The following is a 23,981-nucleotide window of genomic DNA, read 5'->3' as shown; positions in this document are numbered from 1 at the left end:
TAGGAGTAGGGTAGGGATTGATGCTATAAAATAAATAAATCATATTCTAGCCTAGATCTGGTATATCTGTATTGCAAAACTCTGGCCAACCACGAGATGGCAGCAAATGTTTAACATTCTATGTGTCTTTGTCGGCATCTAGTAATCAGGCAGCTTTATCAGTCTAACTACGGCTGCCCTACTATAGCGATCACAATAAAAGCAAGTTGATGGTTAAGCCATTTTTTTTTTCTTTGTGAAAATAAATTCAAGAAAAAAATGCAACCTATTTCCACCCAGATTTCAAAGACAAAAATGAAGCAATAAAAATGGAAAAGCTTAGTCCTGGATTCACGACTCAATTTTGAAGACCATATAGGTGCCGTGACCAGGGGGGGCTTTTGCCCAGGTTCGCCTGGTGCGCCAGTTGCGACCCTTTCTGGACCGAGATGCCCTACGCACAGTCACTCATGCGCTCGTGACCTCCCGTTTAGACTACTGCAACGCTCTCTACATGGGGCTGCCCTTGAGGACCACTCGGAGGCTTCAGCTGGTGCAGAATGCGGCCGCGCGAGTTGTGATGGGGGTTTCCCGATACTCCCATGTAACACCTCTACTCCGCGAGCTGCATTGGCTCCTGGTTGCCCTCCGGGTGAGATTCAAGGTGCTGGTGATGACCTATAAAGCCCTAAATGGCTTGGGTCCGGGATATCTGAGGGAACACCTGCTGCCGGCATCAAGTTCCCTTCGTCCAGTGCGCTCCCACAGGGAGGGTCTTCTCAGGGTGCCACCGGTAAGAGATTGCCGGCGGACGACACCCAGGGATAGGGCCTTCTCAGTGGGTGCGCCTGCCCTTTGGAACCAGCTGCCAGTGGAGCTGAGGACTGCCCCCGACCTCCGTTCATTCCGCCGGGACCTGAAGACCTGGCTCTTCGAGCTCTCTGGCCCAGGCTGAGAATTAATCTTAATTTTAACTGGGGTTTTATTTATGCAGGGACGAATATAATTTTTTTTTAATTTGTTTTTAACTTTTGTATCTTTGTTTTTAAATCACCCTGTAAACCGCCCTGAGTCCTTCGGGAAAGGGCGGTATATAAATGTAATAAAATAAATAAATAAATAAATGTCTCTGTTCTATCAATTAGCATGCTGAGAATATTACTTGAGAGCATTTAAAATCCATGCCTGTATCACATGCAACAACTGCCAGTCTGCTAGGGCAAACTCATGGATGAAATTGGGGTTCCTGTTTCTTCATCTATAAAGATGAAAACATTTTAATATTTTAACACAAAACAGTCACACAAGTCTCTATGTCTCTAAAGTATACTGTTTTGAAGACTGTCATGAGAATCAATTGCCACTTACCAGTGATTCACCCATCAGTGAGTTAGAAAGAGCGTTAGAAACAGCCTGTAGCTTCCCTTTAAGATGCTCGCAGCCAAGCACTGCACGGAAAGTATCCCCTTCCCTGTCCAGTCCTTCTCCCAATACTGCAATTAAAAGCAGATACCGTATTGTTTAGACACACGACAGAAACACACCTCTGCCACATCAGTCAACGGAAGTCACAATATGAAGTGAACTGTAGTCCTGTTTAACAATATAAAATTTAATTTTGCTGAGAGGCAGCTCTCTTTATAGTTTGGGAACATATGAGGCAGTTGACTTCACCTGACTATTATGAATTTACCCATCTCCAAATAAGTATCTAGGTGGCCACAAATGTCACGGTGCACCTAAGGCCACTACCGACCACCGAATGCACATACTGAGCTGTTCCCAGTTTTACGTTTTGGAAAAATAAGGAAATGATCCAAATATTCACACACGCCTTTTCATAGCTAATCTAAATATATATATATAGTAAAGGTAAAGGTTCCCCCGCACATGCGTGCTAGTCGTTTCCGACTCTAGGGGCCGATGCTCATCTCCATTTCAAAGCCGAAGAGCCAGCACTTGTCCAAGGACGTCACCGTGGTCATGTGGCCGGCATGACTAGACGCCAAAGGCGCACGGAACACTGTTACCTTCCCACCGGAGTGGTCCCTATTTTTCTACTTGCATTTTTACGTGCTTTCGAACTGCTAGGTTGGCAGAAGCTGGGACGAGTAACAGGCGCTCACTCTGCTACACGGCACTCGGGATTCGACCCACCAAACTGCCGACCTTCTGATCAACAAGCTCAGCGTCCTAACCCACTGAGCCACCGTGTTATTATATATATATATATATATATATATATATATATATATATATATATATATATGGATCTTTGGTCATTCGGGTTTTTCCCCGCGTAGAATTGAAGGTGTAGGTGCAACGTTTCGATGGAATCCCATCCGTCATCATCAGGCTGGTGGCTTCAGCTTCCTTCTTCTGGGAGAAGCAAACAGTCACTACCACATGCTTCTCCCAGAAGAAGGAAGCTGAAGCTACCAGCCTGATGATGACGGATGGGATTTCGTCGAAACGTTGCTTTTACACCTTCAATTCTACGTGGGAAAAAACCCAAATAACCAAAGATCCATATATATATATATATATATATATATATATATATATATATATATATATATATATATATATATATATATATATATATATATATATATATATATATATATATATATATATATATATATATATATATATATATATATATATATATATATATATATATACACATATATACACATATATACACATATATACATATATACATATACACTGCCCCCTAGAGTAGGAAACGACTAGCATGCATGTGCGGGGGAATCTTTACCTTTTACCATATATACTGCTCAAAAAAATAAAGGGAACACAAGATAAGACATCCTATTATTAAATACAGTACATTGTGTTGTTTAAAGAGTTCCTAAACATGAAAGTCCAATGTTTACAATGTTTGGAAATATGAATCTTGGATTATATTAACTGGATCTCCTTTTGAGGCCATGACACACTGGCTGCATTCACGTAATTCACTATCCATTATTCATTCAAATTAATGAAGATAACCAATTTAGAATGAAAATACTCTTATATAAGTATGCATTTTAGAACAAGTGATATCAACAAATATAAGCACTTAAATTCAACGCAGCACTTAATGTAGCCTGTGGCTTTTACATGCACAGACTTGATTGCTAGGGTTCATTTGTGAGAATAAAGACTTTTTGAAAATTTAAACCTGGAAGGAGAATATTATCAGTGTCGCCTTTGGACTGGCTTAGACCTCTTTTTCCCACTACAATCACGTTTTGGAGAGAGAACTTATACTGAATCTACCGTATTTCTTGTATTATTTTTTTTGCCTCCAAAAGAGGCACTAGGTCTTATTTTGGGGGGATGTCTTATGTTAAGGACCGTTGTAATCAGGCCTCCCACGCCTTGACACTTGTCATGCCGCTGCTTATGGCTGGACACCATGTGGTGCATTATGCCGGTGCCGCCGCTCGCTGCAGGAGGCCGCACAGTACTTTGGGCTGTTGCCACCGCTTGCAGGAGGCTGCACGGCATTTCAGGCCATTGGCACCACTTGTGGCAAGAGGCCATGTGGTGCTTCACATCTGTGCTGCCACTCGCAGCAGGATGCTTCTCAGCGCTTTGGGCCATTGCCACTGCTTATGGCAAGAGGCCATCCACTGCTTCCGTCCGTTTCCACCACTTGTAGTAGGAGGCCGCAAGATGCTTCAGGCCATTGCCACCACTCACGGCAAGAGGCCACGCAGCACTTTGGGCCATTGCTGCCACTTGCAGTAGGAGGCCACGAGGTGCTTTGGGCTATGATAACGGCCCGAAGTGTCGTGCAGTGTCCTGCAATGAGCAGTGGCAAGGGCCCAAAGCACCACGCGGCTGGCTCCCTGCCACAAGCAGCGGCACCGGTATGAAGCACCATGTGGCCTCCTGCCACAAGCAGCAGCAATGGCTCAAAGTGCTGTGTGGCCTCCCACTGCAAGTGGCAGCACCAGCACGATGAGCCATGCAGCGCAACAAGTGTCAGGGCAGGGGAAGCCTGGCTGCAGCAGTCCTACCAGTAAGGTAAGCAGGTGCGGGGCACGTGGGACAGTTCCACCACCACCCTGATTTTTAGGCCTGTGCCTCACCCCAAAACTAGGGCTTATTTTTGGAGTAGGGCTTTTATTACGCCCACTCCCAAAAAAATCAAGTTAGGGCTTATTTTCAGGGTAGGTCTTACTTTCGAGGGGAAACAGTAATAGAACACTTTTTCCTTGTCTGCTTGAGGCATTTTTATGTGTAACCGCATAAGATGGAGAGAATTAACAATGTTAACAGAGTTTAAACGAATGTAAAGAATGTGCTGAAATACACGTATTAACCATGGATGTGTACAGGTAGTCCTCAACTTACAATCATTTGTTTAGTGATCATTCAAAGTTACAACGGCACTGAAAAAAAATGACATGATCGTTTTTCACACTTACGATCGTTGCAGCATCCCCATGGTCACATGATCAAAATTCAGACGCTTGCTAGTTGGTATGTATTTGTTATGGTTGCAGTGTCTTAGGTCACATGACCATCTTTTGAGACCTTCTGACAAGCAAAGTCAATGGGGAAGCCAGATTCACTTAACTGTGTTAGTAGTAACTTAACTGCAGTGATTCTTGTGGCAAGAAAGATCATAAAATGGGGCAAAAATCACTTAACAACTGTCTTGGTTAGGAATGGAAATTTTGGGCTCAATTGTGGTGATAGGTCAAGGACTACCTGTACATGCACATCTTCTTCTGCCTGCAGACACCTAAGCTACAACCATGGCCTGGTTCTCTCCTGAGCTTTGTGCCTCCAGTAGCTCCACAGACTTATTTTCATACGTCAACCTCCTTCTTCTCAAAAACAGCTAATCTGGCCACCTCTCATTCCATGTGACCATCCCCAATTTTGATTTCCAGAAACAGAGCCCATACCCTATTATTCAAAGACAAAGTATGGACCTCAGTTCAGAAAAATTATATCCCTTTAGTATAGAAAAAACTATATAGACTTCACTTTAGACAAACTGCATCCCTGTATCTTAAGTTTAAAAAAAACTACCCATAACTTTTAAAGAACAAGCAAGGATAGGTGCTGTAAGTAACAATTACATCTAGGATTAAATTAAGAAATGGGGACTAATTTCCCCTGTCTAAAAACACAAGAGATTTGAACACAAATAATAATTATATCTCATATTTTTTTTAAATCCCATTTATATCCCGCCCTTCTCCGAAGACTCAGGGCGGCTTACAATCTAAGAAGCACAAATCAATGTGCTTAGCAATAGCCTTCATTCTATGTATATGCCTGCTTATTAGGGCTTTCCCCCCCCAAGTGTCATTTTTACAAAGTCAGCTTATTGCCCCCAACAGTCTGGGTCCTCATTTTACCTACCTCGGAAGGATGGAAGGCTGAGTCAACCTTGAGCCTGGTGGGATGCGAACCTGCACTAATTGCAGGCAGCTGGTGTTACTTAAGGAGGCATTAGCCCACTGCTCCACCAAGGCTCTTTTATTTCCTTTCTAGTAGCAAATAACCAAAATTAATTTAAACTGCACATTTTATAAATCTCAGAAGGGACAATCTTGTATAGTAACACCTATTCATTATTTTACAATAATTTTTATTAATATTTAAATGTATAGGAAATAGCACATTAAAGCAAGAATGGTCTTTAATAGTCAGACTTAGTCTTGCATTTAGTATCCATTTTTATTCCATTCTATTAACAATATTATTTCTAACAGACTACCTCCATCTGTGCAAATGTCAATAATTGTAATGGGTAGAAAGAATAAGTTTGAGGAACAGCAGGAAGAGCTACTACAAAAACAGAGGTCAGATAAATGAAATCTGAGCTCGAAGCAGAACTGTAATCCAAGCAAGCATTTTAGACAAGACCCATAATTGGACAATTTTATTTCACTTGCAGATTAAATGCAGAATCATTTCTTAATGTTTAGAAATTCGAAGAAACAATTTAATTTTCATACCATGCCTACAGTCTTCATCTGCCTTTCCATAGTTTTTCTGTAAAAAAGAAAAAAGAATGGTTAGCCATAAATTTATAACTAATGGAGCTGTATTCTTTAAATAATTAAAATTATTTTCATCAGAAATTTTGACTTATTCAGAATTTCACAGCCTATAAACATAATCAGGAACCCAAGCTGTGACAGTTCCTATAGCAACCAAAATTCATTCAAAGCCAGAAAAATAATCCAAGTAGCTTCTTTCTTTACAGATGTGAAGAGAAGGTTAAAAACTAACTATATCTTGTCAATCTGCCACGGTTGCCAAAAAAAGAAGATATGAAGCTGTGAGGCCAGCATTTTCTTTACAAGCCTTCTTGGGTGACTGTAACTCAGAGTTTCATACATTAAAATGAGGAAGGGTAAGATCAAAGAGTTCCCCTTAATGAAAAAATGACATTTTCTAATTCTTCAGATCTCCAGCTGAAGATGAGCTTCAGAGTAGGCCCGTTGAAATTGCAGGTGAACCAAAAGTAAGACAATTCAGCTACCAAAAGGACACCAACAAGGAAACAATGGAAGGCAAAGAAGATCTGGGAGTGACACAATGACATCACATGGAAGTGCCCAAACTTAGGTATAGCCAGATATCCAGCATCAAAACTGATACATAAAATCTACACGAGGAATTTTTCATTTAAATGCATTTTTCTAAAAATGCATTTTTCTACAGTTTTCATCTTTTCAATTTAAATACTTATAAGTACCACCAGTAAAAAAAAAAGTGAGAATGTCACAAATCAAAGATCCAGTTTATTTGATCTGTGGGTTGTCTTTCTACTCAGAAGCCACACAAGGCAAACACTGAGACAAATAAAATCTATACAATTGGTATTTGAGAGCTATTTTACATTCATATTGGTCAGCAGGTAATTTATAAAATATCTCTTACTTTAAATAACAACTTAAATGTTATTTTGTTGAAAAGCTCTCCAGTAACTTTCATACTCTTAATATCTTTCCACTTATTACCCTCATTGCTTTAATCTTAAGGCAGACCAAATCTCAAAAAGTATTCAGGGCAAACCACGTTTGAAAATCCACTCTGTATCAGAACTATTACCACAATCCAGTAACTTCCAAGACTTCCACTGGATACCCTTGCTGTTTTGTTTCCCCATCATCTCTCCTTAAAAAAACTACCCTACAGTGTGTTGTGATTCAGGGTCAGCCTGTGGGTTCGGCAGTTGGGTCGGACGACTCAGAGGAGGAGGGGGGTGTTGAAGAGCTTGCTGAGGGGGTTGGAGAGCTTGCTGATGAGAGCCAGGCCCCTCCCACCTGGTCACGACGCAGACCCAGCTGTGTGAGCCTGACAGCGTGGATGAAGATGACCCACAGCTGGCCCTGTTCAAGGACGCCCGACGCAGGAGGCAGTCAATCAGGAGTAAACAGAGAAAGGCAATGGGGCACCTCGGAAGGAGGCAAAGAGAAGCCACGCCCTGAACTGTATAAAAGGGGAATGCGTGGGAGGGCTGGTTTGCTGAAGGCAACCGCTTGAATAGCTCCTGTTTCATGGTTCGTGTCTTGTTTGCTTTTGTATCCATAAATTTGGTAGGCTTAGTTCCAGCCTCTTGCCTTCTTGTAAAAGAGGTTGTCCCTGCCTTTTCTGCAGGGCCGGTAGCAGGCTGGTACAGAACACAGTGACTGAATCATTCATTTATTTCCTCCCATACCAACTTCCTCTGTCAATGTCATTCTTCTATCTTTAGAACCTCGCATATTACATTTTATCTCATATGGAAGAAAGCAATATATAAGGGAGCGACACTTATGAAACCTACAGACACAGGAAACAAGACTGGCAACCACTAGTTATATAGCCGAGCAGATCAAACACATGAATACACCAAGAAATGTTTGCTGCAAGCAGCTTAAGAGTGTGGTGTCAATAAATGCTTTAATTTCAATTCCTGCTTGCACAGCCACACCAAAGTACTCCACTTGATTCTGTTGGAAGCATCGCACTCACTACTTGTAAAGAAGCAGCAGTTCTACCGAGAAGACTTTCAGCTTTGATGCGGTCGATTTCAGCCTGACGTGCTTCTGAGGAGTGAGTGGGGAGGATATTGGCAGAGAGAAAACGTGGGCTTCCGCACAGTGCTTCACCACCACTTTGTATTCCTGCTGTTTGGGTGATTCACATGCTTGGTCACATGACTGCTCTGATCTTCTGTCTGCCATGACTCAGCGACAGAAATCCTAATATGAATCAGGAGCACTTCACATGCAGGATAGCTTTAACACCCACATTCCTGCATACACATGTATCTGGCTCCACAGTTTTGCACGTTAAGTAATTTCCTGTTTTCATCTTCAGCAAAATCCTCTCCCAATATATTTCCTCAATCCACTGCAGTGATACTCATTTTAGGGAAAGTAAGTTACCTTCTTCTTCTTTTACTGCAATAGAATCCACATTAGATGCAACAATTCAAAAAAACAATCGCTTTTATGTAACTGTTTTCTCCATCTTCCTCATACCCTTGTGAAATTTGATTGAGCACACTGTAATCCACCACTTTGCAATGATCTGATTGCGAAATCTGTTGAGATTGTTGTTGAAGACAGTCGACAATATATAGCTAATGCCTAATATGTTATATGCCAGCTTTAATTCAGTGAAATCCTACATACTGCTCACCAAGGAGAGCTAAGGAACTGTTGCTAGGAGCATTCATGTCACTAACATCTTCATTACTAATTAGGGCTTCTGGGAATTTTGAAACAAGACACCCTGCAGTGATAGCCGATGGTAGAAGTAGGGGAAAAGTCATCTGGACTAGAACAGAAAAGAACTGGGGCACAGAAATGAATTAATAATACTGCTTGATATTATTAAGCAATGTCAGTAAAGCCAGGGAGTTTCACACCTTTTAAGCACGTTACCCTTCTCTGAATAAACAATACCTTACACTTTCAAAATACATTGTTGGTGAAGTTAAACGCTTCTGTTGATGTGTTTATTAAACAATTAAATTAAATAAATGTTAAGCTTATCCACTGAATATAGCTCCTTTTGGCTATTCTGAAAAGGTAGTGCAATAAATATAAATATCATCAGAAATATTTTATCCTCATTCTAGCAATGTATCAGAAACTGAAATAGGTACACAAGAAAGAAAGAAAGAAAGAAAGAAAGAAAGAAAGAAAGAAAGAAAGAAAGAAAGAAAGAAAGAAAGAAAGAAAGAAAGAGTGTATGCTTTTCATTCAGTCATGTTTAAAAGCTGGTTTTTAATAATTAATTAATAATAATTATAAATTTTTAAAAATAAGCAATTAACCTAGCCATTAAACTTGCGTAAGAACAGGGTGCGTGCTTTCAAGAATAGTTGATGGCTTTTAGTGAATACTGGCATGTCATCCACAATGTTGTGGCACGTCACTTTTTGCACACCTGTCATAGGTTTGCCATCAATGATCTAGACCAGGGGTCTTCAAACTTGGCAACTTTAAGACTTGTGGACTTCAACTCCCAGAATTCCTCAGCCAGCCCCTGGTCTTAAAGTTGCCAAGTTTGAAGACCCCAAGTTTGAAGACCTTGATTCTTACGTGACTCTTATGAGCAACTGGTGTTTTGAGCCTCTGGTGTTGTTCCCAATGCCCTTTTGAGCTGTGCTTATCTACTGGCCCATATGGCTCTGTAGCTTGGCAGCTATGATGCTTGGGAGTCAGGTTTACTGGCCCGTAGTTTGATGCTGCTGTTCCCTGATGGGATCTTTCATGATCAGCACTGTGCTTCTTTGTGTTAGCCAGTCTAGATGGGAGCCTGCTGCTATAGCAGCTAATTCATCTGCTCTGCTAGGAGTTCATTCACTGCTGCTAGCTTCTTTAGTCAATAGTTGTGGATCATGTCCAGCCCAAGCGCTTTCCGGCTCTTCAGGTTCATGACTTGCTATTGGATGTTTATTGCTCTGATGGTGACTGGTTCCTGTTCCAGGAGATTGCTGTGGTCTGCTCTCAGTTCCTGCAGCCACTTTGCATTGGTGTTATGTATCTTCCTTTTTCTCCTGTATGTTTTTCTAGTACTGTTCAGTTTATTCTGTGGCGACTCTGCTGTCACTGTGTAGTTGCACTGCAGTTGGGTTCTTTGGTGAATAGGGCATTTATCTTCTTGACCTGTGCTTCTCTAGTGTATCACCTTAGCCTAGTAGCCAGTGCCATGAACCTTTATTTAGCAGCCTCCAGGGCTTCAGATGGAGTCAAGCCCTTATATTTTTCTAGTAGCCAAGTTGTATCAATCTCCATTTCTTTCTATAGTATCATCATCTAACTTCTCTTCGAGTCACCTTGATCTTAGCCTCCAAATTCATTTTCCATGGGTGGGGATGGGTGGGTGGTATGTATTGATATTTTTCTTGATTGTGTAGCCAAGAATCTTCAGGATTACAGAGACTGTAGCATATACTAGTTCATTGGTTTGAGTTATTGTGGTAATAGGGATCCATTGGAATCTTCTAGCATACTATCAGATAGCATTGCCATTAAACTTTGGTAACTAGTCTCAAGGTTGACTGTAGCTAGTTTATCTACAATCTTATGGCTCATATCAGCTGCTGCACTCTGTAATGCGAGGGGATGGCAGTGACATTCCAGCTTCAGATGTTGGCTGTACTTCCACTTGTTCCTTCAGAACCTCAGTCTAGGATGCAATGTGTAGTCGGTCTATCTCCAATTGTGAAAACACCTTCTTTCCTATGTTAAAGCATTGGTTTCTCAACGTATCTATCCATAGTTCCCTCATATTTTTCACATATTCCCTCTCATTAGGTCTACCGTTGTAGTAATGTTCAATCAATTTCAGGTTATCTTATTTCATATGTACAGTTTCTTCCAGTACCCTACTTATCCTTGCTTATCTCACATAGACTTTGTTAATCTGGGAGACATCCAAGTGGCATGATGCTCTTAGTTTGTGTCACTCTCGTATTCAAGGTAGACATGTGAAGCATTATGGGATCTGTGTCCAAAGACCCCTACTGGTAAGGTAGTTACCACCCTGGATTCAAACTCCAGCCTTTCATATCAAAGGGTGGTGCTCTAAGCATTATACTCTCTAGCCATTCACATATTTATGGAATTAATGTAGAGCATTATAGATTTCTCTGTTTATGAAGAAATATGAAAGAATTTGACAGAAACAAGAGTGGTATGAAGTTCCAAATATAAGAAAGACAATTTTGGGGTAACTTCAGGAAGAGATGCTGTAAAGTTTTTAGTTTCAAAAAATATTTTTAAAACAGATACGATGTCAGCAGAATGAATGGAAAGTGGATGTAAGAAAAGAGGAAACTGGAACAGAGCAAAAATAGTTATTACAATGGACTGTCACAGAAATAGTATGTGAAATAACAAAAATTGAAAGTTGTAGAAGAGGCAAAATTCGGGGCAGAGTCAAGAGAGGAATCAGTCTGGAGTTTTACATTCCCACAAGAGATCCAAGTCCAGCCCTCCCTTAAATTCTGTTAATTCTTATCTAGGGACAAAGAATCAGGATCCCATGTTAAGTTCTAGTTAAGCTGATTTATTGCTCATGCCTGATTCTTTGTCCCTGTCAAAAATATGAAAAAAGATGCTTGGTGACATGATGAAGTAAAAGGGCTATAAGAAAATGGAGTAAACATGAGAATGAAAGAAATATGTTTTATAATATGTATAAAGCATTGTTGCAAAGAATTTAATCAAAGGAATCAAGGAATAATGAAAATATAGAGTTAAACAAGGATCCTTCAACAGAATGAATAGAATTAAAATACCCATGATGAAATGATTTGGGATGAAACTGGTGACGGAATGCTAAAAGGAGTATCTTAGATTGAAACCTGTATGGGGAGGACAGTGATATACCAAAGAGTGAAACTAAAACAAACTATAAATGTTACTATGCCAAAAAAATTATAAATGCTACGAGGATGCTGAAGAAATACATGATGTAATGGAACTAATGTTAGAACTGGATCTTATTTATGGAACAACTGTGCACCTTGTTTAGTATGTATAAGAAAGCAGCATCGGAGTCTGATTGGAAGAATGACATTACTGTTCTCCTATACAAAGAAAAAAGTACCAAGAAAAACTGCAAAAACTAACTAAGTTTTTTTCTGGGAATGTCAGCAAAGTTCTGACTGAAATGGAACACAATGTGACAATCAACAATATTTTGGAAGAGCAGTGTAGATTTATGCTGGGCATTGAGCGTGCAAACAAAAATGTTCTTCAGCAAGTCTTTGAGAAATATATAAATGTAAGAAAAGAAATATTGTATACATTTATTAGGTTAGATAAAGCTTATGATAAAATGGACACGCCTGAATTATGGAATATTTTATACTAAGGAGTTAAAATTTGATTGCTGGATGTGATGAAAGGAGCATGCATGTATATAACTGGAAGGTTTAGTGAATTGTTCAATATTCAGCAAAAAGTTAAGGTTGTGCACTATCTATAATGTTTTTATAGATTAATTTATAAAGAATCCTGTGGTGATGTCAGAGGTCGGTTCATTGGGGACAAGGATGTATGCATGGTCTTGTATAGGGATGATGATGCATTCTCTGAGAATGAATGATCTGCAACATAAGCCAGACAGATTATATGATGGAACAAAAGAAAGGGAGACTGAAAATATCATGGTTAGATAGAGGTAATGAGATCCTGAAAAATACAGAGGTGATATAATTTAAGCAACATAAGTCAACATATGAAGCCCTGTAATAGAAGCAAGGACAATTTTTAAGGACAGGAAAGTAATGATATATATAATGAAAGGTGTTGTATAAAGTATTTTTATTTTCTTTTTTTCACACTCTTAATTTTTTTGGCTTACTACTAATTTTCCTGCATAACAACAATTGCCTATTCAATATTCATTAATAGCTGCCAACTTATTGTCTCTTTGACTGATCCATAATTCATGAAGAAAGGTTATGTTGAAAAAAGCATGACTTTCACTGAAATGTTTGGTCCACCCAAACAATGCCCCTGAATAGTTTTAACTATAAACTTAAAAGCAATACCAGTGTTTCCACAGTAAATTAGAAATGTCTTTGAAAGAACCACAATGAGATTAGCAATTAATGTTCTGAAGGATTCCCATTTAAATGCCATATGTTAAGCCACTCTTGAACTAAAAGAAAAGCATTCACATCTGCTCATTATTTTGTAGTTCCAAACACTCTTCCTCTACTTTGATCACTTTCTCTGAAGTTCTTGACTCTTTTGATGTGTTTGTTCCTAATAGAGGACAGAACTCTGCAAACTGATACTGGATGCCCATTGTGCCAATGGAAAGATCCTTGGTGTCTGCTGGACTCCATATTCATTTGGTTATTTTTCTTTCAAAATTAAACACAAGCATATTCAAAAACAAAGTACTATTTTTGACATCACCTTCGTTTAAAAATAGAGGCTTCATAGTAATAAAAATGGGAAAGCCCTAGTGCTTTATTCAAAACTATGCTCAATTATGCTGAGAAAAAACAACGGCCAGCTAATGAATACAGAGCATTATGGAGGTACAGAGTCGTGGATGAGAGAAGTCTCACCATTTTCCTTCTGGCAAGGTAGCAACCTTTCTGTCAGCGTTCCATGAAATACTTTCTCAAAAATGGAAACTTCAGTATAGATCAGTTTATTCATTATTCACCCTGCTTGTCTGTTTCATATGAACAGGCAATAGAGTGGGTAAAAATTACAAACAGATATATAGCACAGGGAGAAAAAAAAATATGCAGTGCTTTTTTGTAGTTCCAGAACATCCTAATGTGTTTGGAGTTAAAAATGTGAGCTCTCTTACGCATTTTATAGTGGCCTGTTAAGTAGCAAAATGATTTTTTATGTATGGATTTTTAATTTTTAAAACTCTGGAACTCTTATCTCAAAATGGACCCTGACCACACTTAAATTGGAAGCGTGATAGCCAATATGTCATACGTAAAAACTGATATGGCCCTTCAGCTAAAGTTGTATACCTGTCACAACAAATAAGGAGGAAAAATATCCCCTAGGTCCACTGCAATCTTTGAACAACTATATGTCATGTTAGAAAAAAACATTGTAAATTAAACTCAGCAGGTTTCAACGGCTCATGTTTTAAGTTGGCATTATATATGTTTGTTTCACATGTCAAAAGAAAGGACTGTATATGGGAGGGATTAGATTTTTTTTTGTCCTTTGTGGTCTTACGTTACACTAGATTTAATAAAGTTTATCTAATACTAAGCTATGCACAATTAATGATGAGACACAACAGTTGAGATGGGGTGTACCATGGGAAGGCACTTTATTGGAAAAAACAGAGACTACGGTGGATTCATATACAGATACTTTTATATTATTGTATTGCATAATTTAATCCATTTCTGTAGGATAACTAGGGAAAAACAGAACCACTGAAGAAGTTACAAACCACCAGGCCAAACAAACTCTATCAAATCAGAAGTGGCAATCTATAGAGAGCGTAACACTATCTTAAGGTGTGACATGCAATAAATAGGCAACAATTTGTAATAACTGCAGATGCTTCTGTTATTCCTAGGTTTCTTATTTTTGCTGCAGGTCTCCATTAGGAAAGTACAAAAAAACAAAGAAGACAGGCTACAAAAGTTAAGACACTGAATATGATCTGCAGCCACGATTGCCAGAAAATTCAACTGCCTGCATACCAAGGTTGGAAGATCAAGAGTCTATTCCAATGAACCAGATGCCTACAATGGCAACAAAAGACAGACTAGGCAACATCTCCTATTTTATCCTTTTTCTTCAAAACAGACTTTTGCTAAGCCCAGCACATAAAGCATTGGAATGTGTTCAGCGGTTAATGGATATGAGAATATTATTGCCTTTAACGGAAAATAGTAGGGAAAGTGCTTAAAAGAACTAATAAAAAAAACAAAAGCAAGCGCAGAAAATAGTTTCTATTATTCCACAGGAGTCACAGTGTGTTCTGGGAATGGAAGCTGTCATTGACTGAAGATGAAGAGGTGCATAAACAAAGAAGCATCTAGCTCACTGATACTAATATAAATATTACCTGTTCTTCCCATATAAGAAGCTGTGAAAGAATAAGTTCACAGATAGGTAAATGGCTCGGAAATAATCCAAATTTAGTTCTGTATAAGAAAGTGTGCATTGATTACATAAGTCTACAAGTTGGGAAGAAGCCCATTATCATGACCTGCTATGACATATCAGACTAATAGTTAAAGAACTCCATTTAAAAACATAGCAAGTAAAAAAAAAAGAAAAGCCAATGAAGTCATCTATATTTTTCAATTCTTAGTAACAAATCAAATTCTGAAGATAATCATCATTTGGGGCTTATTTACAGAAAATTCAACTTAATAAAGGTTTAGTACAGTTTCACTCTTCACATTATTTTTGGAGAAAGCATAATTAGTCTAGCTTCAAGAAGCCCTACCAATTCACTGAACCATGAGTTTGGAAGAGACCTTTTAAGCCAACCTTTGTTTAGTGCAGAATACAAATTAAAGCATCCCCAATGAATTAGTCACTACTCGAATGCATCCAGTGAAGGGGCGGCCATTAAATATACAGGTAGTCCTCAACTTTCAACCACAATTGAGCCCAAAATTTATGTTGCTAAGTGAGAAATTTGTTAAGTGAGTTTTGCCCCATTTTATAACTTTTCTTGCCACATTTATTAAGAGAATCACTTCGGTTGTTAAATTAGTAACGCGGTTGTTAAGTGAATCTGGCTTCCCCATTGACTTTGCTTGTCAGAAGATTGCAAAAGGGGATCGCATGACCCTAGGACACTCCAACCGTCATAAATATGAACCAGTTGCCAAGCATCTGAATGTAAATCACATGACCATGGAGATGCTGCAATGGTCATAAGTGTGAAAAATGGTCTGAAATCACTAGCACAGTTGTAACTTTGAACATACACTATTATAAATCTGTCTTCTTCCAGATATTCCATCTCACATTCAGGATTGGGTAATAGAAGAAAGTTTAATACTTGATACTATTAGATAAGATGCTTTATTGTAAACAAGAACGAAGGAACATATATGCAGAAGATATGATGCAGAATACAGAAACCTCCTACCTCCTTTCTCCGTACCATGCTTAAATCTTAAATATTTTCTCCAGCTTTGAGACTGAAATGCACCGGTCCACATTTACATAATGGCCTGTCTGGTCTGAGCAATGCAGGCTTTCTCCTTGCCAGCTTCATTTTTTACTGCAATTCCTAGGAGGCAGACATGATCAGGAAACTATCTCCACTGGAAGGCTAGAATCTGGAGGTGGCCCTCAACTTACAACCACAATTTAGACCAGAATTTCTGTTGCTGAGGAAGGTGGTTGTTAAATGAATAACACTCAATTTTATGACTTTTCTTGCCCTGGTTGTCAAGTGAATCACTTCACTGTTAAGTGAATCAGGCGATCTTTATAAACGAATCGGGCTTCCAACTCTGCTTTGTTGGAAGCCGGCTGGGAAGGTTTAACATGACCTGTTGACTGCTGCAACAGTTGTAAGTATAAGCTGGTTCTCACGCACCCAAATTTTGATCCTATGACCATTGGGGATGCTGCAATGTTCCTGAGTGCATGCAGTGGTCATAAATCACTTTTTTCAGTCCCTTAGTGTCTTCAAATGGTCACTAAATGAATGGTTATAAGTCACGGATTATCTGTGCTTTATCAAGACAGGCTGTAAATGACAGAATCTTTCAAATCTGATTGTGCTTTTATTTTGGGCTTTTCACTAGAGCAGAGCGGACTCAGCCTGAATCTCTTTGTAATAATATTTTCCTTCCCTGGACTGAAGGAGTGCTTCTGTCCTTTTTTGTTTATGAAATGGTTTGTGAATACTTGCTTCAAGGCCACTGCCCAGGCTCTCTTGTGTTTACACCCTGATAGCACAATTTGTCAGAGACAACTGCACAGACCCGCAAGTGTTTTGATGGCAGTCTTCACTACCTATTTCTGGAATCCTGTACAGGGAAAATCAGCTTCACTGGGGAGTACAAGCCTGCAAAACAACCACCATCTCGCCTTCTGCCTCTCTACATTAGCCTTTCTTCCCCTAGCCAGAAATAAAGTCATGATTTCCAGACCAGCTTCTTTATGTCTGGGAAGAAGAGCGGGAAGTAGCCACTGAGGTGAACTATTCATTTCATAGATCCATGAGTCCTGAAGGTATTTGCCCTAGAAAGAAACGTAATTTCTTCTTGAAAATGAAAAACAAAGAGATTCCTAAACTTGCTAATACTACTGGAGTCAGTCTCTTATGTTAAAGAATAAGAATAACAATAAGAAAGACAAGTCTGGATAGTGGACAATGCAATATCTGGAGAAAACTGAAGAGAAAAAATAAAGAAAATCATAAAAGATATGAAAATAATGCAAAGAGAGTGACTGCAGCAAAAGAAAGCAAAGACAGTACATCTGAAGCACCACTTGAAAACATCAGCATTGACAAAATCACCATCAATTGCAAAAGGCAGCTTTACTTTGAATAGCTTACATCAGAGGTCTTCAAACTTGGCCCTTTTATGATTTGTGGACTTCAGCTCCCAGAATTCCTCAGCCAGGCACGCTGGCTGAGGAATTCTGGGAGTTGAAGTCCACAAGTCATAAAAGGGTGAAGTTTGAAGACCCCTGGCTTATATCCACTGATGATAACTTTAATGGTATTTAATTAAACAACAATGAACTTGATAGGTAGACAAAAGTGCCAAATGGTCTAAACATCTGGCTGATTACGCGACCAACTATAACTACTTCTATGGACAATCTTGCTGTTCTAGTACAGACATGTCAAACACAAGGCCCGGGGGCCAGATCCGGCCCGCGAAGTGGTTTCATGTGGCCCGCGAAGCCATCCTGGAAACAGTGAGAGAACGGCCCCCACTGCCTTGGCCCTGGCCCAGAGACCCTCCTTCTGCCAGAGACCCTCAGATCTGTCCCACTCCTGCCCAGGCCCCCATAGGCACCCTTGATGCGAATGATGTAGAGCTGGCCACGCCCACCCAAGTAGGCCATACGCACTCTAGCCACGCCCACCCAGTAGGCCATGCCCACCCTGGCCATACCCACCCGGCCCCCTGAGGGCAACCGCAATGCTGATGCGGCCCTCAATGAAATTGAGTTTGACACCCCTGTTCTAGTAGATATATCTGATCACCTGAATGCACTAAACTTAAAATTTTAGAATAACAGGTGAACTGCACAGATGTATTAAGGATTAATATATGCGGGTGGCCAGCTCTGTTATGTCTTTCTCAGAGCCTAAGTAAGCAGATAACAATTTCCAAATCATTACTACTCAAAAATTCCTCCATTATCAGGAAAAAGGTAGGTCACTTCCCCATCCATAAAACACTTGCAAGCAAGAAATTAGAAAGCCCCTGCCAATGTCATACTAAATATGGCATTAAAATGGAAATATCTAATTACCAAGATTTCTATAAGTTAATGAATTTTGCCTTTCAATAAATCTAATTAAAGGTTTTATGAGAATCTTTTTTGAAGAACACTTGAACACTCGGACTTTCTTAAATAAAGCTAAATCCTAATTTTTAAAAGAGTTTTCAGATATAATTCTTAAATTAGTAAAATATTTTTGCTAACAGTTTTAAGGCTTTTATAGCACTTAAACCACAACTTTTTGGTACCTTGTTGCTGTGGACACTTAAAATGCTGCTGAGGAAACACAAAAGAAGTTAGCTGAGTTTCAGTATTCTGAAGAAAATAAATGCTGGAATTTGATATTTCCAGACATTTCTTTGTGGGTATATACATACATATATTAAAACAGTTTTTCTTTTTTTATGAATGTTAACAAATCTGTATTGAGGTCAAGGCTTGCTGAGAAACATTTCCAAGCAACACTAAGAGTCTCTTTGTCTCAAACTAAATACTGGAGATCTAATACATGACAAACAATAAGTGAAACAATGACATTTAAGAGTCACTTAAATGAGATAGTCAGCCATACAAATCAAAATAAATCAATAAATAATAAAAATTAACTGTTTTGCAGTAGTTTATTTAAACATTTGTTTAACAGAATACCGGTACCATTATATTCTTCATTTCTGATTCATTAGAGACTTTTGCATCAATGCATTAAAACATTCAGTACTGCAGTTCTTGAGCTAATGAACTCATACAATACTTTTGGCTATTTATGTCAAACAGACCCTGAGAAAGTGAATCAGGAAATAGGACCACTGCAAAAGAATGCCTCAGCACAGGGTAGGAATGGACAAACATGAGAAAGAGATTCAGAACAATTCCACCCTAATTACTCCAGGTATAAGTTGAGCAGAATTGCTTTGGCAGGCCCTCAAGATTCTGTTACATCCCCTTATTAGAAATAAAAGCCTTTGCAGAAATCCAAATGGTTCATATTTGAAACTCTGCCAGCCCACAGGGCTTGGCATTATTTGAGTTTCCAGTCTCTGCCCTAGGTGTATATTAGAATGATGAGACTGATACAACAATAACTAATATTGTTTATATAATTTATACCCAAGCTTGAGATGCTTAACTAAATTTAAAATTGAGCAAAATCAAAGTCATAAAAGCATCGGCAATAGTTTACCTTTTGTAGATATTTAGATATTTAACTGTGCAGAGCAATCTACCATGCTACAGAAATAATAAATATCATTTAATATTTATGCACCCTGCAATCTGTTTGGCCTCCTGCTATGCCCTGCGGTTGATTAAGATTTATCAGGACATATTTTCATCTCTTGGAATTTGCCATTTTGTATGCCTCTAACACAATGGTTAATTAGAAATGTAATTTCTCTTTTTTAAAATAATGATGCAATGAATCACTGAAGAAAATTTGTATGTTTACTTAGGTACGATATGCTCGCAAACATATAACTTGAAAATATATAGTTATAGTTATAGTTATAGTTTATTTGATTTCTATACCGCCCTTCTCCCTAGGGACTCAGGGCGGTTCACAGGGCATATATAAATAACGATACAAAAGTTAAAAAGAAATTAAACCAGTGCCCAGTTAAAAAACAATAATAAAGTACTAAAAAACACCAATTTAAAAACCCATATTCCCCATCAGGCCAGACCAGCTAATTCAAATAAGTGGGTCTTCAGCCCGCGGCGGAAGGTTCGGAGGTCTGATGCCATCCGGAGCTCAACCGGCAGTTGGTTCCATAATGCCGGAGCGCCCACAGAGAAGGCCCTCCCCCTGGGGGCCACCAGTCGGCATTCCCTGACCGGACGCACCCTGAGGAGGCCCTCCCTGTGGGCACGTACTGGGCGGAGGGAAGTTGACGCCGGCAGCAGGTGGTCCCTGAGGTAACCCGGACCCATGCCATGTAAGGACTTAAAGATCATGACCAAGACCTTGAACCTCACCCGGAAGACAACTGGTAACCAATGCAGCTCGCGGAGCAAAGGTGTAACATGGGAGTACCGGGAAACCCCCAAGACAACTCTCGCGGCCGCATTCTGTACCAGTTGGAGCCTCCGAGTGGTCTTCAAGGGAAGCCCCATGTAGAGAGCATTACAGTAGTCAAGGCGAGAGGTCACGAGCGCATGAGTGACCGTACACAGGGCATCCCGGTCCAGATAGGGCCGCAACTGGCGCACCAGGCAAACCTGGGCGAAAGCCCCCCTAGTCACGGCCACTATATGATCTTCCAGAGTAAGCCGTGAATCTAGGAGGACTCCCAAGTTGCGAGCCCTATCCACGGGGGGTAAGAGCTCACCCCCCATAGAAAGAGATGGAACATATGCAGGTACCCCTTGCCTTAACAACCATTCAGTGACCGTTCAGTTACAATGGCACTGAAAAAAAAGGTCATGACCAGTTTTCATACTTATGACCACTGCAACTTCCCCAGTCACACAATCAAACTTTCTGTGGTTGGCAACCAGCATGTATTTATGATGGTTGCTGCATCCCAGAATCCTGGGATTGTCATTTGCAAACTTCTTAGGGAGCCTCCGATAAGCAAAGTCAATGGGGAAGCCAGATTTGCTTAACTACCACATAATTCACTTACAGGTCGTAAAATGGGGTATGACTCGCTTAACAAATGTCTTGCTTAGCAATGGAAATTTGGCTCAATTGTGTTTGTAAGTTGAGGACTACTTGTATGCTCGGCTTGTTTTCTATGTCAGTCTTGACATAAGCAATTAAGATCTGGGGGGCAGGGGTTTGAACGACTGTGGCAATCACAGAATAAATGATGGGCTTCCTTTCAAATTGCATGTAAGTAATTTCAAATTACCGTATATACTTGAGTATAAGCCGACTCGAGTATAAGCCGAGACCCCCAATTTCACCCCCCAAAACTGGAAAAAAGTTATTGACTCGAGTATAAGCCGATCCGCCGTTCTGCAAGCCTCCGCCGCCGGCAGAGGCTGGATCCGCGCTCTGCAAGCCTCTGCCGCCAGCAGAGGCTCGATCCGCCATTTTGCAAGCCTGAATACACAGGAATACCCTGTGTGGCCGCGGCTCTCGGGGAAGCCCTGGCTGTCCGCTTCCTCGCTCCACGCTGCCATTCGGGGCCCGCGCGTTCCCCGGGCAAATCGCGGCGCCCAGCAGGCGAGGAAACACGCCCGCTCCAGTCGCCCCCCCCTTCCCTCAGGAGACGCGAAGCAAGTGACCGCCCGGAGCTTACCGAGGACTTTCGCGCGGCCGAGGCTTCGGTGCTTCCAGGATCGCGCGCACCTCTCCCAAGCCGCTGCCGTCCGGAGACCTGCCGACGTTTGGGGAGGTTTGGGCACCTCCCCAAACCTCCCCAAGTCTCCGGACCTCCGCGCCCTGCCTGCCTGCTTCTTTCCGCTGCGGAAAGAAGCAGGCAGGCAGGGCGCGGAGGTCCGGAGACCTGCCGACGTTTGGGGAGGTTTGGGGAGGGGCGCACCTCCCCAAACCTCCCCAAACTTCGGCAGGTCTCCGGACGGCGGTGGCTTGGGAGAGGTGCGCGCGATCCCGGAAGCACCAAAGCCTCGGCCGCGCACAAGTCCTCGGTAAGTTTTTTTGTTGACTGGAGTATAAGCCGAAGTGGAATTTTTCAGCCCAAAAAGTGGGCTGAAAAATTCGGCTTATACTCAAGTATATACGGTACATATATCATTTGCAGGCAGGGTTTAGACCCAAACGTGGTACAGAGATGGTTATAATTACAGTTAGATGGATGAACTTTATAGGAAGGCAGACAGGGAGAGGGCAATTGTGTTAACATTCTTAGATTTCTTGACTGAGAGATACCTGCTTGACCCCTTGGGGTTTTACTGATTTATTTATTGGATTTACATCTGCCACAATCAAAAAGATCCATAGGGGTCCCACAAGTTTTTATTGCTTTAACACCAACACAAAACTGCTGAGAAGGATCATATTGTTTTGGAGCCAGTTGCCCATATGCTAATGATATTCAGCTACACTTTTCCTTTCTTGCATCTCAAATTCTGTTGGGAAGTCATAGCATGAGGAATGGGCACAGACTCTCCATCAAATAACTGATTTGCAGTCTGAGCATCCTCCTAGGACTAGCATCAATACTAAACTGCTTCATAAGACCTGTTGCAGGGAAAGGTTTTTTTAATCACCTTCAGCATCTAAACCAGCCGTGTCTAAAGGACCTGGTACTAGCGATTGATGAACTGATAATCTCAAGGTTCAATTTTTGCAGGGTGCTCCTTGTGAGGCAGCCATTAATGACATACTGGAAATTGCAACTAGCCCACAATATGGCAGCCCAGGTGGCGTGGTGAGCGGTGGTGGCGCAATGGTTAGAATGCAATATTGCAGGCTAATTCTGCCGACTGCCAGCAGTTCGATTCTCAGCAGCTCAAGATTGACACAATCTTCCATCCTTCCGAGGACGATAAAATGAGGAGCCAGATTGTTGGGGGCAATAGGCTGACTCTGTAAACCGCTTAGAGAGGGCTGTAAAGCACTGTGAAGCGGTATATAAGTCTAAGTGCTATTGCTATTGCTAGGTGGTGAGTGGCACTACTTGGAAGTACCATATCAATCTTGTATTGAAACCAATGTATTAATTGCTATTGTTTTTTGACTCACAATATACTCATTTTGATATGCAAAGTTTCACGGAGCTTAGGCCAAAGTCACTTGCAGGACTGCTTACTCTCACACCTATAGTTCCCTGCAAAGTCCTGCAAAGGCAGAACTTTTGGTATATTGCAACAATTTTGTTTTATATGGTATAGTTTCTGGCTATTCCACAGAAAAATTATTTGCTCCTTCTAAGCAATTATAGGCATACTATCAAGGGAATTTAAACAATAATTCAAGAATTGCCTCTTTAGTCTCTGATGCAAATTAATTAACTGAAAACTCCAGAATTTATATTAAGGTACGTCTGGAAAATTGGCATCAATTTTCTATTAACATTCCTCACCCCACCTTGTTTTAGTGCCCAAACATTCTAAGGGGGGGGGGGAAACAACAGAGACTGTTTCAAAGTACACTTTAACATCTAAATTATTTCACTAGAATGCATACAATGCAGAACAGAAATAAAAATAGATTTGCAATTTAATTATAGCAGCAGATTACATGCGAAGTGTGATAAATCTAATTAGCATTTTTACCCCTTTCTTTCAAAGGGGTTAGGAGTTAGGGCATTTATGCGGATTCAAGCAAAAACATTAATAAATCAAATAATGAATAGATAAAAAGTGAGTTGATACTTTTGCCACCATCTCTACAACACCATCTCTACAACAACATATTTGCCCTCTATTTAAAATGCAAGGGCATTTCTATTACAACAAGTTATATTTCTTTCAAGAGTAGAATATTTATCTTACTAAAAATGCTTAGAAGGCGCACAACCCAGTTTTTTTTAGTATGTCATGCAACGTAAACACCCTTGATATTTAAGCCAAAAGCATTTACATAAAGACGAGTATGGGTCTTAATGAAGTACAATATTTTAAGATAACACATTATTAAGAATAGGAATTTAGTCTTATTTAGAAATA

General features: G+C 40.3%; 1 protein-coding gene across 6 annotated transcripts in view; it reads right to left on the bottom strand.

Annotated features, from left to right (window-relative positions):
- HELZ (helicase with zinc finger) overlaps positions 1–23,981 on the bottom strand; it is a 169,778-nt gene that overhangs the window by 129,651 nt on the left and 16,146 nt on the right. For all 6 annotated transcript variants that reach the window (XM_081317976.1, XM_081317978.1, XM_081317977.1 and 3 more), the window contains 2 exons: positions 5,973–6,009; positions 1,348–1,472 (listed from right to left, as the gene is read on the bottom strand). In XM_081317976.1, the coding sequence (XP_081174102.1) occupies positions 1,348–1,362 (15 nt within the window). In that variant the 5' untranslated portion in view covers positions 1,363–1,472; positions 5,973–6,009. The remainder of the gene's footprint in view (positions 1–1,347; positions 1,473–5,972; positions 6,010–23,981) is intronic.

This window comes from Vipera berus, assembly GCF_964194415.1.
Source record: "Vipera berus genome assembly, chromosome: 2".
Classification (NCBI taxonomy): Eukaryota; Metazoa; Chordata; class Lepidosauria; order Squamata; family Viperidae; genus Vipera; species Vipera berus.
The sequence above is the reverse complement of the archived record's forward strand: the minus strand, read 5'-3'. Positions and strand labels throughout refer to the sequence as shown.